The 14,574-nt window shown below is 35.2% G+C and overlaps 2 protein-coding genes across 2 annotated transcripts; one reads left to right on the top strand and one right to left on the bottom strand.

The window, feature by feature from the left end:
* Window positions 1–7,863, bottom strand: LOC113701838 (pyridoxine/pyridoxamine 5'-phosphate oxidase 1, chloroplastic). Its single transcript, XM_027222675.2, has 13 exons — window positions 7,660–7,863; window positions 7,515–7,553; window positions 5,534–5,701; window positions 5,352–5,457; window positions 4,767–4,933; window positions 4,402–4,644; window positions 4,104–4,192; window positions 3,777–3,827; window positions 3,577–3,667; window positions 3,209–3,313; window positions 3,055–3,122; window positions 908–1,009; window positions 1–320 (listed from the first exon to the last, which is right to left on the bottom strand). The coding sequence occupies exons 1-13, from the start codon at window positions 7,762–7,764 to the stop codon at window positions 254–256; spliced, it is 1,401 nt and encodes a 466-aa protein (XP_027078476.1). The 5' UTR covers window positions 7,765–7,863; the 3' UTR covers window positions 1–253.
* A 4,809-nt stretch (window positions 7,864–12,672) lies between these two features.
* On the top strand, window positions 12,673–13,560 carry LOC140010871 (cytochrome b561 and DOMON domain-containing protein At5g47530-like). Its single transcript, XM_072058446.1, has one exon. The coding sequence runs from the start codon at window positions 12,810–12,812 to the stop codon at window positions 13,377–13,379; it is 570 nt and encodes a 189-aa protein (XP_071914547.1). The 5' UTR covers window positions 12,673–12,809; the 3' UTR covers window positions 13,380–13,560.
* Window positions 13,561–14,574: the final 1,014 nt, after the last annotated feature.

The following is a 14,574-nucleotide window of genomic DNA, read 5'->3' as shown; positions in this document are numbered from 1 at the left end:
TTGCCAAACTATATTTTATTCTAATTAGAGTTGCTTGTACTTGCTTGTGATTGTAAGGCTTCAAATCAGTCATCACACACAATCAGCCAGTTCTGAAAATAAAACCTGCACTACTGCAAGTGACACACCTGGAAATCACACCAACACTTACACTAAACATGAAACAAACATCATCAACTACAGCATATACATCTAACACTAAACGGATACATTCAGCAAATAACATTCAAACAGAGAAAGCCAATTCTTCTAGTCAGGCAGTCAGTTGATCCACCGTCCAAGTTATCCTTTCATCAACTTTTTTTGCAAAATACTGTAACCTGAGAAAAGGCATGGCAACATTCAACTTACAGCTAAAGAAAAATGACTCCCAAAAAATCTTCACAAGTTATTGCTTTCTAACATCTTTATTTATCAATCTCTTACGTTGAAGCACAGGCCCCAGCTTTCTTCAGTGTTATACATGCACACAAACATTATGCATTTTTAGCCCGAAACTAGAAAATTTGGGTTTTCAACAAAATAATTTTTGATCTCTAGGTCATATTTCCATTTCATAATTCTTTAATATAACTAAGTGCATATCTGAAATATCTCTATGGAAAAGCTGAACACTATTACATTAAAATATTTCCATTTTTTAGTCCCCTTGTACCATCTTTTACCACATGGTAAAGCTTACTTGATTGCAAGAATTTTAACAATGGCTTTGAAGTATTTCATCCAGAACTACATACCCTGGAATACTATAGAAAAGAAAAATCTTCAAGATCCTCAAACAAGGAAGTACATAGACCCTATATTCACCATAAAAGTTAAGAGCACTATCTGGATTTTCCATCATTCTATGCCATGTAGACCCATCTTATGCTAAATTGCAAGACAGGAAAAAGGAGATAAGACGTACTTTAGATGCACGCGAGATTCCTCTCCTTGCCAAAACTCAAAAAACTCTGGTTTCAACCTATAGCCTCCCCAGTTTGTGGGTCTAGGAATGAAACTGAAACTTCTGCAGATAACATGAGTTGTTAATGACCCAAATGCACTTCACATAACATCATATGAGAAACTATGGAAATTGACACAAATTGTCAACAATCACCACTAGCAAATTGACACTATGGAAATAGAGAAAGATCTTCAACATAGTAATAGACACTGAAACGTAGTAAGAGAAAGATCGTCAACAATCACCACTCGCAAATTGACACTATGGAAATTGAGAAAAGTGCATCCAGAAAATTGATTATAGACAAAATTCTATTGCTGATGAAAATACTAGGGCCATGAAAAATAAGGTCAAATCCTAAAGCTTCAACTTGAGGTACCTAAAGTGCCCCATATTGGACCTTATGTGATACCTTTTCAGTCTAATTTAGTGTCATAAATGGCATTTAAAAGCAATTGTTCCAGCTTCTATCTATTTATCTCTCTTTAATTTATTTCATCTTTGGGTACTTTTCTAATGATCAGAAAATGTAGATAAGCATTATGCAAATGATAAAGAGTACAAGTGACTCTGTTAGTAGGGAAATTAGGGTTGTTGAATTCATTTCAAAATCTTTAAGCATTATGCAGTATGTTGAGTTGTATCATACACTTGTATACAAATGGCATACTCTCAGTCATTGCTAGATGAAATTCCTCTTTCTCTCTATTCTGGGCAGCTACCCAACCAAATTTGCTGCAAGGTCATGATCATAAAGCACTAAACAGCCCAAGTCTTAAAATTTCGTTATTCCTCATTCCATTGAATGGCTTGCTTTCTGGTTAAGACTCTTAACCTTCAAGCCTTTTATTCATCCATAACTGTTTTCCTTCAACCAGTTTACAACATGCACTAGATTAAGCGATAATCACCACAACGCTTAGCTATGTCATAGTTTCTTCTTCTTCTTCTTCTTTTGGGAAAAGCTCTATAGTTTTATAGGAAAATATAATAAAGAGCAATTAAATTGTGTGCTTTTGAACTTTTGGACAGGAAAGTCAACAACCCATTGTCATAGAATATGCTAACAAAAGAAATTTTCCTTCAGACACAAGGTAAGTAAAATGTATATTTAATGAAAGTGCAAACTCAAAAAGCAATTAAACACTACTCCAGAGTTTTATGGAAAGACAAATGTTAAAGAGGAATGTGACTGTGCAAAGTAGATGTTTTACATGACATCATAAAGTGAGTAAAGGACATATTTCAGGCACAGGGCTTAAAATCAATTAAAGAGAACATGATTGCAACAGTAAAGCCAGTAATATGGAAGATGATAACTTGTTTAGCCAAAAACATTATATGGAAAAAAGCTTTTGTGGTTGATTGTAGAACACAGAAGTAGGATTTTAAAAGCTGCGAAAGTTTTATGAGATTTACATGTATGTACGGATAGTGCTGTTTGATATATTCTTGAGAGGTGATCCCTCTTTGTAAAATAGTCTCTGTCCAATTTTTTGTTTAAAAAACACAAAGTTATAGTTGGGGGAAGTCCAACAGAAGAATGGGATATGTGCCTAAAAGTTATGCTTAGATGATTATAGTTTTGTCTCTGAGCTTCATACAGTGGAGGGGTCAAAGCAACATGTGGATGTCTGACCATATGTGTTTCAACAGAAGCACATAAGCAACATGTAGATGTCTAACCATAGGTTTGTGTTTCAGGAGAAGCAATTCAGGAGAAAACTCTCTAATCCAAACTTAAACCAAGAAAAATATAGTTTTATGCTTCTGCACACCAAAAGGATGACACGCACATCACAACCCCAGCATGAAAAGAATATGCAGTTATAAAGATAAGCAGAGCCTAGACCTGTAAAAGGTAAGCAACATGTAGATGTCTGACCATAGGTTTGTGTTTCAGGAGAAGCAATTCAGGAGAAAACTCTCTAATCCAAACTTAAACCAAGAAATATATAGTTTTATGCTTCTGCACACCAAAAGGATGACACACACATCACAACCCCAGCATGAAAAGAATATGCAGTTATACAGATAAGCAGAGCCTAGAGCTGTAAAAGGTTCTACAGGATGAAGGTCTAAATGTATGGAATTTAAGCACTAACCTATCAAAGTAATCCTTCAATTCTTCATATTGTTGATGGAGGACTTGCCGTCCAGGAACTACAATGCTCTGAAAATACGATATAAATCAGTCTTAGTTATTCACAGAGATGCACATGCAGAGAAACTTGTAAATTGAAATAGTAAAGGAGGAACCTGCTCGCTAGCAATAGATCTGATCCTAATTTCTCGAGGATTTTTGTGAAAATACTGCTCAGATTCCTCATCAGACAATTTCTCAACAGAACCTTCCACTCTTACCTAGACACCAAATCTGCACATCATTCTATTCCAATCCAGAAATCGTACCTCAGAAACACAAATTATTTGCTAGGAAACACATAAATGATAACAAAAATGGATCAGATAATCAACATCTACTCCAATGGTGGTAGCATGCAACACTTCCTTCCAGTAGCCAATGTACAAGACAGTACTTTCTACTAATTTTATAGTTTTTCTTTTGCATAACCCAACAGATATCCATGAAGGTTCACATATTGTAAAGATGAAAGTTCATTTACCTGTCTCTTCAACATATCCCAATAAAACAAAATTGATGCATGAGGATTTTCAGACAAATCACGGCCCTTTTGACTTTCGTAACTGGTGCACCTACACACACAAGAATCTTGTAACTAAAAAACATTAACTTATGTCAAAAAGGAAACTTACACCAAAGCATCAGACTCTATTGCCACAATAGTCATAAAACAAAACTAACCACACAAATCCATTGTTGTCAACACTGAGGAGCTGTACTATCCGTGACGAACTGTTAAACAAAAAAACATGATGTAAAACATTTATATCTACAGTAACAATTAGATATCCAATAATGCAATATTAAGAACTTCCGTGAACTAATGCTGGTACTCTCGTTAAGTTACAAGCATGAAACTGGAAAAGTTTACAGGCATAACAGTATTAGGAATATCTATTTATCTAAATGCTGATACCTTAGTTTCCAAACTCAGATTTCTAATAACTCATTGACAAAAAACACTATTGTCAATTGTTGAAGAAGGAAATAGTAAGAGATGAGACTCACAGTTTCCCATCACGGCCAGCAGTCGACAGAGCCACAAGATTTGGGTCTTTCACTCCTGCTGCCACCGCATGGTGAATCCATTTCTGTAACTGCAAGAGATTAAGATAAAATCCATCATGATGGATAGAATAAGCAGTAATGTACCAAATAATTAAAAAACTAGGCTACTGAGGTGATACTCTAAACTTGAACACTAGGGAAACACCAGATTTTCTGTTTTTCTTTATTTAGGCTGCAAACACAGATTACAACTATATCTTACGCCAATGACAATTAATTATGACTATACAAGTCAAACCTGATCAAAAGGGTCGACTTCCACCTTTTCCTCCAGAAAATCAGTACTTAAATAGTTTTCTCTGGGAGCCTGTATCTCGATTTGTGGAGGCTTTTCAATTAGGGCACACATAGAAGTGCCAGAATATGAAGGTAGTTGAAGCTTGAATTTGTCCACAACAATTGGTGGGACAAACCTCCCACCTAGAAAGTGATGCTGACCAACGAACTTTTTGGCACCCAACTTAGGAGCAGTTAAAGAGACCTGCAATTAGTCGGTCCACCCAACCTTGAGTAAAGGATCAAAGGAAAAAAGAGATCACATTTGCATAAAGAATGATATAGTGTAGAAGGAAATATATCGTATTTCCAAGGGAAACAGAATACCAGCATGTCAGGTTTAATTCCATCACCAGTGATATCTCCTTCTTCAACGTGCCAACCAGATGGTATATCTATTGAGACAACTATAGCCGATGCCTTCTGAGTCTTGTCAAACTTTTTAAGAGAAACCAGCCTTTGGATGAGACTGTCAAAAGGTGATCTAGGAGCACCTACACATTTACAGCCATTTACAAGCATCTTAGAGTATAACAAGAAGGTCTTCTAAATTTATTCACCTTAGGCCAAACAATTCTTTGTAGTACAATCCTAATGTGACATGCTCAAAGAATGCATGTAAAACTATTTTCTATCCTCATTTCAAAATTCCTATAGTTACGGGGAAAATTTTCAAATGACCTGTAAGGATCTTTTATATTCCTACCTGTAGATTTTAGGAATAGTTTAGATTGTTCTACTTTGTATTAATAGGTGTAGGATTCACTACAATACATGACAACAAGACTCCCAAGTCTGAATCATTGTCATAGTGAGTGACAAGAAAAAAAGAACTCAATGATACATCTCTATGCAACTATGTTACACATGTAAGCCAGAAATTTACGAAACATCAAGAAAAGAAAAGATTACCCTTGAATGAAAATCCAAATATTGCATCCACAATAATATCAAAGTGTTCTGAGAGCTCTGTAGGTAGATCTTCCTCAGAAAGGAATGGAACTGACAATGACTCAAGCTGCAAATGGCTATTATGAGAATTTCTGGCATTACAAGTAATCAAATGTCCTGAAAATTCCAGTATTGACCTATACCTGAGTTGCAAGACCAGCATAAAGTGGTTTTGGAGTACGTTTAGGATAACAAACAGCAGACCTATATCCAAAGTGATGTAAATGGCGAGCGGCTACAAGACCATCACCACCATTATTTCCAGGACCACAAATTGTAAGAACATGACTGTATTTGCTTGCTCCATAGACCTGTCAAAGCTCCAAAGAATATACTCAGACAGTAGAAGCATTATAACTCTTAATTTGAGTTTGAGGCTTTTAACCGCAGGGTAAAGATCTTCAGAAGCTATTTCCATGCCATTGAAACTATTCTTTTCAGAGCACCAAAAGTTAATATGTGAGATTCCAAACTCAGATGCATATCGAATAGAAGGTTCTTTAATTTGAATAATAAGAGTGCACGTGGACTTCCAGGATTTCTGCTCTCTGTATTAGGTATGTTCAACTGATCTTGTTAATCACTTCTTAAATGTACCTCACCCTAATTTCCTCAAAATCTTATATCTGTGTAATAGTGAATGGGATTGTGAAACATGTCTTTTATTTTTCATAAACTTGTCAATCTTTCAATAGAAACAGTGAAACCTGTTTCAGGCTGTTATAACACAGTAAATGAGGGGCTCTGAGACAAATGGGTCTGCTGTCCTATAAGTTCTCTTAAGTCACAAAAATGACAATACCCAGAATGCTTCTAGAAGCACAATAACTGTAAAAACTACGAAGGCAAAGTTCAAACATCTGAGAGAGAGTTTTTAACTTTTCTCTTCATCCGCAAAGCTTATTTTTTCGTAATGGCAAAAAATCCCCAGGCAGCGAGTGGTTATTACAGCACATTTGACTTCAATGAGCTGCAACTGGTGATTACAGCACATTTTCCATTCATATGGAATGGTTTAAACTCCACCGTTCCGATAAAATTGCCAAAGTTTAGTATAGTTTGACAAGAATTTAAGCATGTAATCATTGTTTATACACAGAATCCTTCATATCATGCCTGTAAATGATAGATACTGTAGCCTCTGTGTTATTTGTTGTGTATTGAAATGAATTCTTTTAAGTTATTCAACTATTTCATCATCTAAACATGAACTTCACGGTAATATATTAAAATATTTGTATAGATATTAAATAAGAATCTTTCAGTGCATATATTGCAGTGTCATGAAACACTAGCAATACTCAGTGCAGCACTTTAATTTCAACTTATGGTTTCATTATACCATTCCTAAGCTTCAGATCCTATACTTTGCTGCTATTAGTCAAAGTTTTGGAAAGAAATAAGGAAGAAAAAAAATAATGAATATCATCTTTTCTTAAGTTTAAATGTTAAAAAGAAAAGCAAATGTCTCCATCAGTTTGTAAAAAGCAATTATATGAACCCCATATTTTTTCTTCGGCCTACAGATACGTCTTTATTTTGATTAGATGGTATTGCATAACATATGGTAAAGAAGATCTCTGCTACAGGATTCTAGCATGTTTGTTAATAATGCAAACATGGACGTCTGCTAATCTTGTACTGCTTTTTCTTTCTTGAAGTCTGTGTTGCACAAAAGCCAGAAGCAAGATATAGCCTCCTAAAGACAATAATCCTAAGTAACCGCATTCAAGCGCAAAATAAGTTTCAAAGTAATTGTCTATAACAGGGCTCGGGCTCAATCAGGCTCGAACTGAAGCTCCAGCTCCGGCTCCATCTCTAACTATAATATATGATGCTAAATCTGTAGTACTTTTACAGATTAAGCAGAACCTTTTCACGTAAGTCTAGGTCTCAATTTACCATTGACAAATTATAGCTACTTAGGAACATGATTTTCTTTTTCCTTTTTTTGTTTTTTGGCCCCTGGGGGTTTGGGGGTAATGGTCTGATACAGTTATATTCTTACTGACAAAACAATTATCTTCTTCTTCATTTTTATTGTCAAAATATAATCTTTCACCAAATTCTTCAGCTAAATTGGAAAACAGCCAAAAGACATAGCCAAAAACTACAGAAGTTTACCTCAGCTATAGCAGCGGCCACGCTCAAACCAGCCAACTCCTACAGAAATGATATTGGTAACAACAATCAAAAGGGTCCGCTATTAAAGATACAGAACACAGAAATTCAACCCCAAAAAAAAATCACAGGAACTGAGAAAACTGACCATTAACTGATCAACACCGAAACCAAGAGGACCCATGAGTAGCTCGTCGATTTCTGTTGCTTCTTTCTGTGTCAAGTATGATACGGTTTCTGGGTTTTGCGCCATCTTCTTCCCTACTTCTCTATTCCAGAGATCAAACGATCCAAGTACCAGTTTTGCAGGCAGGCGGTGACAGTTCTTCTGGAATGCAGTGCAGTAAATATATAAAATATACGATCGCGGGCTTTAAAAATAGAGAGAATTGCAGTTTTGGTCCCAATGTTTAGGATATGAGCACTTTTAGCTCTAAAAGTTTGAAAAAAAAGAAAACAAATCTAATTCCAAACATTTCAATTTAAGTATATTTAGTTTTATTGACTGATTTTAACCCATTGCTGTATCGCATGCTATTATGTAACTTGAAATAAATATTGTTGGTCATAATTTGTAGTAAAAAAAGAACTAATTACTTACATGCCGATCACGTGAGTAATTAGTCTTAGCTCAGAGATACAAAAGTTCAATTAATTTAAAAAATTTAAGTTAAAGACTAATTATTTGCATAACCAGCATATGAGTAATTAGTCCTTTTTTTTTATTGTAGTTTAGGGTTAGCAATTTTTTTTTTATCAAATTACTTGTTGGCACACGACTAGATTCCCATAGTAATTGGTAAAAAAAAAAAAGTCAATTATTATGACTAAATATGCATAAAAATTGAAATATTAAAACTAAATTTAGGCCATTTAAGAACTTTAAGAACTGAAGGCACTCACTATTCTAACCATTTAGGCCAAAACGGTAATTCTCTCTTTAAGAATAAATTGGCAAATGAAGCAAGATGGGATTTTTGACCAATTTAGAATACTGCCCAAGGACTTCAATTGACATTGGGCTGAGTTTAGAATTAACAATTATTATGAGTTTGGACCAAACTATAAGTTCAGCGCTATAGGCTGGCTGGTTTTGAGCTCATTAGTCATTACTGCAATAGCTTACTTTTTTTTTTTTTTTTTTGTCAATCACAGAGGGTATCTGGGCCATGGACTGGTAATACCGTACGCCCCAATTAATCTCACTACGTGGCCGGGGGAGGCTGCCCAACATCACCGACCTAGCTTACTTGAAATTGTATTTATTGACTGTTTCCTATTAGAAAATTTTGGGCGAAAATAGGTCAAACTTCTTCAGTAGAAGAAGAAGGAAATTACTTCGTCAGTAAGAACATTAGCAAATTGGGCCACAAAAAAAAAAGGAAAAAAAAAATTCATAATCAGTGTTATTTTATCAATGGTAAATTGAGACCTAAAAGCTGTGACGGTGGGCGTTTGGAGATTCAACGAGGCAGGAGAGAATGTGGGGTGGGGGCCCCCTACCTCCTTCCCCACTTATAATTTTAATATCATATATATGAAATATAAAATACATAATACCAGTGACGGACCCAGGATTTTTTTTTTTTGGGGGCCAAAATTGAAATTCCATTCAAAGATGACTAATTCATATATATATATATATCAACTCTCATAATATAAACTAAAATTGAAAAAATTTAGGGGGGGCCAATTTTATTTTACACACATATTTACATATTATGAATTAAAATTCTCAAAACTTAGGGGGGGCCATGGCCCCCCTCTGTCCCCCCTTGGCTCCGTCATTGCATAATACTATAATATAATTAGGATAATTTTTTATTCGTTGTCAATGTATACACGAGCGGGTATAGATGTATGTCACGTAATTCAATTTCAAATTTAAAATTCACTTTTTGCATAGATGACATACACTTTATACCTGTTAGTATAAAACATCCTCTAGTCTACACTGACATTGTATAAAAACTTAATCCATAAATTATATACATGAAATATGATATTTCCTTATGATAAAATAATATAATTTTTCTTGTCAATGTTTGTGATTAAGTGATAATTTTGTTATGTTAGTTTACTTTTTTATTTGTTATAACATTTAGTTTATAAACAATAATGATAATTGATTTAGATTTTATGAAATATCAAATATAGCGAAACGAGTTCAAAAGATCAAAATTATTTGCAAACTTTATATCACATAAAATTTTTTGCTAAAACTTCAAAAGAATTAGTAAATTCATTATCATTGTTATACATAGGAATGCAATCAAGTCAACCCGCTCGCGAGTAGCTTGCCAGCGGCTTGGTCAAAAGCTTTGACCGAGCTCGATCTCGAGCTACGCGTTACATTCAACGAGTCGAGTTCGAGCTCCAAAAATAAATACTCGAGTGCTCGACGAGTTTAATCGAGTTTTCATATTATATTTATATTATATATTTTGAGAAAAAATTTATAGGTTTAGTTCAAAACTCGAGCTCGAGTAGATCGGGCTTGATATTTACTCGAGTTCAAACGAGTCAAGGTCGAGTCCAAATTTATTTACTCGTTTGAGCTCGAACTCGAGCTCGAGTAGCACTGATTGTGATCAAGTTTGAGCTCGAGTATGGTACTACTCGAGGTCGACTTGGCTCGATAACACCCCTAGTTATACATATATAAAAATAAAAAATAGTAGCAGGACAAGACTGGGGCATTCGTGAGGGTTCAAGAATTCTGCATTTAAAAATAAAAATTTCATATATCGAGGTCGACTTGGCTCGATAACACCCCTAGTTATACATATATAAAAATAAAAAACAGTAGCAGGACAAGACTGGGGCATTCGTGAGGGTTCAAGAATTCTGCATTTAAAAATAAAAATTTCATGATACAACCATGAATATATGAAGGGAGCTAAATATCATTGGCACTATTATGAATCCAAAACGATGAAAATTCTTGTCATTATTTTTGAAATTTAGAGTATGATTCAATAATTTGTTCTTGAATTCTACTTTTGGGTACCTATCAGCACCATGTCTTAAGCTGTGATAGAGAAAATGGCTTGATTAGCTCGGCTTGGAATAGGATCTAATTTTTGTGCACTCTCTCTTCTATTGAGAGGTTTTGTTAAGAAAAGAAGAGAATGGAACAAAGAGGGAAGAGAGGGAAGAATCATAACTATCAAATATTCCAAGTAGTAAAGACCTTGTAGATGGCCTTACCTGAAAAAGTGTAAGGTGGAAAAGCTAGTGAAAAAAATGCCGCAAAGTGGGATCATTCAGCTTTGTAATTTTTTTTTTTTTTTTGGGTTTCTAGTCAAGAAAATGGATGATGATTAGAGCATCTGTGTTGACTGTAAACAGTTGAATGATCTTACTTGGAAGGATTGGCCCCAATATCACTTGTCAATGAGCTATTTGATGAACTCTATTGTTCTCAATATTTTAGCAGAAGCAATCTCAAGGCAGGAACCAACTCCTCCTAGAGTTCTTGGCCACTAAGAGAGTTCACTAAGAGAGTTTTAAAACTCTATTTGAATGTGCATTTTAATATCCAGAATTTCCTGAAAATGTTTTGCTAGCGAATGAGTAAGCACCTATCTAAACCGGTGGTAATTCACCGAATTTCCCTTGACCTCTTTAGATTCCCTCCCCCTAGTATAGAGTAGGAATAGTTATAATATAAAATCTATCATATAAAAAAAAAAAAAAAAAATTCTCAAGGCAGGTAACATCAGATCACTGTGAAAGTCCCAGGGTAGCCCAACCTTTAACACTCATTATGGGCTATATGAATTTAGAGTCATGATATTTGGACTGACATATGCCTCAGCAGCACTTCAGTGTGATAAATAAGATATTTAAAGATCAATGGAGAAGGTTTATTGTGGTATTTTATGATGATATATTAGTGTACAGTTGCTCTCTTGAAGTTCATAAGAAGCATATTGAAGAGGTATTAAGTAGGATGAGGCAGCACCAGTTGTGTACAAAGAGAAGAAGGTGTGATCATTTGCCCAAACTTAGGTGAATATCTCAGCACATAATCTCTAAAACAGAAGTTAAAATTGAAATTGATTCCATAAAGATTGAAAACAGGTTGCATTGGCCTAGACATGAAAAGATTCTTCGAGTTTTCAAAATTATACTTGCCTCCTTTAGTTTGAGGTTTTCATAATACATAGTTAATTTAATTCAATGCTTAAAATAAATTGTTAAAATAAATTGATTTAGACCTTAATATGTTGGGACGTCTGATAACAAAAAATAGAACGTTTTAGTTAATTAAGTGGTTATGAATTGTTTAGGCAAAACTTACTCAAAACACTAAGTGATACGCTGTTCCTTTTTCACTCAATGCAGAATACTCTCAAATGTTAAAATTTCAATACTTAACAATTTAGTGACTTAACAGATTCAAATTTCAGATTTCAGATTGCATCCTTAATTACTCAATAATCCTATGTAGAAATGACTTTTATGAAGTAGTTACACACCACAAGAAGCAAATGTAAGCATAATGAATAAGTCCTCACACCATTAATCTCCCTAAGTTTGCCTGCGCAGTCTCTAACCATTGCATTTTGTGAGTTCAATTACACTTCTTTGAGGTGCAATTGAAAATTGACTGGAGCATTCATTTTCTGCAAAAAAATTCCATTGCTGATGGTAGCCAAGTAAAACTTTATGTATTTATAAAGTTTAAAATTTGAGATAATTGAAGAGTAACTAATGTCTACATTCAATTGATATCTCCAACTAGGTACCAAAGAGAAAAAAGGAGAATAAAGAAATTTACTTGTTTCCAAAGAGAGCCGAAAAGAAAATAATCTCACGAGAAATTTGCTTTGGACAAAGAGATGCCAGAAACATACTTTTCTTCTTTAATGTGACAAGTAAAATCCCCTTTCTGACTTTCTCTTCTCCTTGGTGAAATTTCTTCAACCATTGCAAACTCAAGTAATCAAGGAAGATTACTCGGTTCACCTTGCAATATATGCTCTTTGATTTAGGTTTTTAGATTTGTAGTCAAGTATCACAACATAACCAATAGGGTGAAAAGAATATCACGCAAGAAACATGAAATTAGCAGCAGAAATAATATGGAAAATGCAATTCTCATCATTCAACTACTAGGTTGGTCAAAATGAAACCCGCCAAACACTCGGTCCATATTGTAGCAACAACCAGCTTATTCCCCTTTCATTCCTTTTATAAGGCCTAAAATTCAACTCACCTCCATCAAATACCAACATTCAACACTAATTTACCAAAAAGTTTCGGTTCCTGGTATAGTTTACCTCTACACAAATGGCTTCAGGCTCACTGGCAATCTTGTTTTGCTGCACTCTTTCTCCCCTCTTACTCATATCCTCTGCTCAAACATGTTCAAGCTTCACTTTCACATCTAAGAGAAGCTACACGTCTTGCATGGACCTTCCATACCTGGAAGCTCATCTCCACTGGAATTACACCCCATCAACTGGAAAGATTTCATTAGCATACAGGGCCAAACAAAGGTCACAGGGGTGGATTGCATGGGCAATTAACCCTTCTAGGGCAGGCATGGTTGGATCACAAGCACTTGTAGCTTTCCGCAACACAAATGGCAGCATGACAGCTTATCCGACATCAATAACCAGTTACAGTCCTTCACTGCTGCCAGGCAGCCTCAGCTTCCACGTTTCAAACATCTCCGCAGAATATTTAGACAATGAGATGACCATATTTGCAGTTTTGGGGCCACTAGAAGATGTAACAACTGTGTATCATGTCTGGCAAGCTGGAAGTACAGTTTTAAACAACATTCCTCAGAGTCATCCATTATCACCCCCAAATCTCCAATCAACTGGGACACTTAGTTTGCTATCGAAAAAGTAGGATTAAGCTGTGTCATGATGCATGACTGCCGTCAAATAGAGCTTGCAAGTATCAGAGTGGTTACTCCTTCCAAGTTGTATTAATTTAAAGTCATAACTATCTGTATCACAGTTCATGAAATTACTCTATATCTAGCCATGATTGATCTGCAGTGAATGAATAAAACCTTCATTGTCAAAAATAGTCTATCATGCATATGCAATATTGCATTTTTTTTCTACCTTAACAACATTTTCAACCCCTCCCCCCCCCCCCCCCCCCCCCCCCCAAAAAAAAAACCAAAAAATAGGTAATGCAAAGAAAAAGGAAAAAGAACTCATGAAAACCTGAGAGTTGTTCTGGAGCCACTTCAAGCAACATGATCCTATAACTCAGTTGTAATGGGATAACTAATCCTCAGGAACACTAGGGCAGAGGGGAATAGAAGAATTTTTTCTATTACAATAAGAATCACAACAGAAAGAGGTGCCGGAAGGCTACAAATGTGTAATCATATTACCAGTTAACCGATGAAGCTCCTCACACTTTGTGTTGAATATATCTAGATATGTGTGATATATTATACATCAATTATAGGGATTAGATAGCCTGATTATTAGCCTGATTATCCTAGTTTAATTATAGGAAGTAGATAGCTAATTATTCTAGCTTGATTTTAGGATCTTGATAGCTTGATTTTAGGATCTAGATTATTTCAATCTTGTATATATATGTCAGTTGTACTACTCACAAAGAGTGTGAAGGAATGTTATCCCAAAATATCTTCCTCTCTTGCTTCTTCTCTTTCATGGTATCAGAGCAAGTGAGAAAAAGAAATTTGTTTTCTAATCATCCCACCCGGTGATTTTACCCGGTGATTTTCTTTAACCCAATATCATTATGTCTACATCCGATACATCTATAACGTCTACATCTAAATCCACAACTCCTCTCACGGCCAATCCATCTATTACTGGTTCTACTATTATTACTACCGAAAAACTAAAAGGCAGTAACTACTCTACTTGGGCTGCTGACGTTGAGCTATGGTTTATGGGACAAGGATATAAAGATCATCTTACTACTAAACCTGATGATACTATGACTGATCCATCCAAGTGGGAGCGAATCGATGCTCAATTGTGTAGCATGCTTTGGCAGACCATTGATTCTTCACTAAAGCAAATTTTCCGTCCACATAAGACTTGCTTTAGTG

Source organism: Coffea arabica, chromosome 7e, assembly GCF_036785885.1.
Source record: "Coffea arabica cultivar ET-39 chromosome 7e, Coffea Arabica ET-39 HiFi, whole genome shotgun sequence".
Taxonomy (NCBI): domain Eukaryota; kingdom Viridiplantae; phylum Streptophyta; class Magnoliopsida; order Gentianales; family Rubiaceae; genus Coffea; species Coffea arabica.
The sequence above is the reverse complement of the archived record's forward strand: the minus strand, read 5'-3'. Positions and strand labels throughout refer to the sequence as shown.

Coding starts and splice junctions, on each gene's coding strand:
- LOC113701838 (XM_027222675.2), bottom strand. CDS start 7,764: ATGGCGCAAAACCCAGAAACCGTATCATACTTGACACAGAAAGAAGCA. Junction 3,668..3,776: donor GACAACAATGGATTTGTGTG/GTTAGTTTTGTT, acceptor TTGTGTGTGTAG/GTGCACCAGTTACGAAAGTC. Junction 3,123..3,208: donor GATCTATTGCTAGCGAGCAG/GTTCCTCCTTTA, acceptor TCGTATTTTCAG/AGCATTGTAGTTCCTGGACG.
- LOC140010871 (XM_072058446.1), top strand. CDS start 12,810: ATGGCTTCAGGCTCACTGGCAATCTTGTTTTGCTGCACTCTTTCTCCC.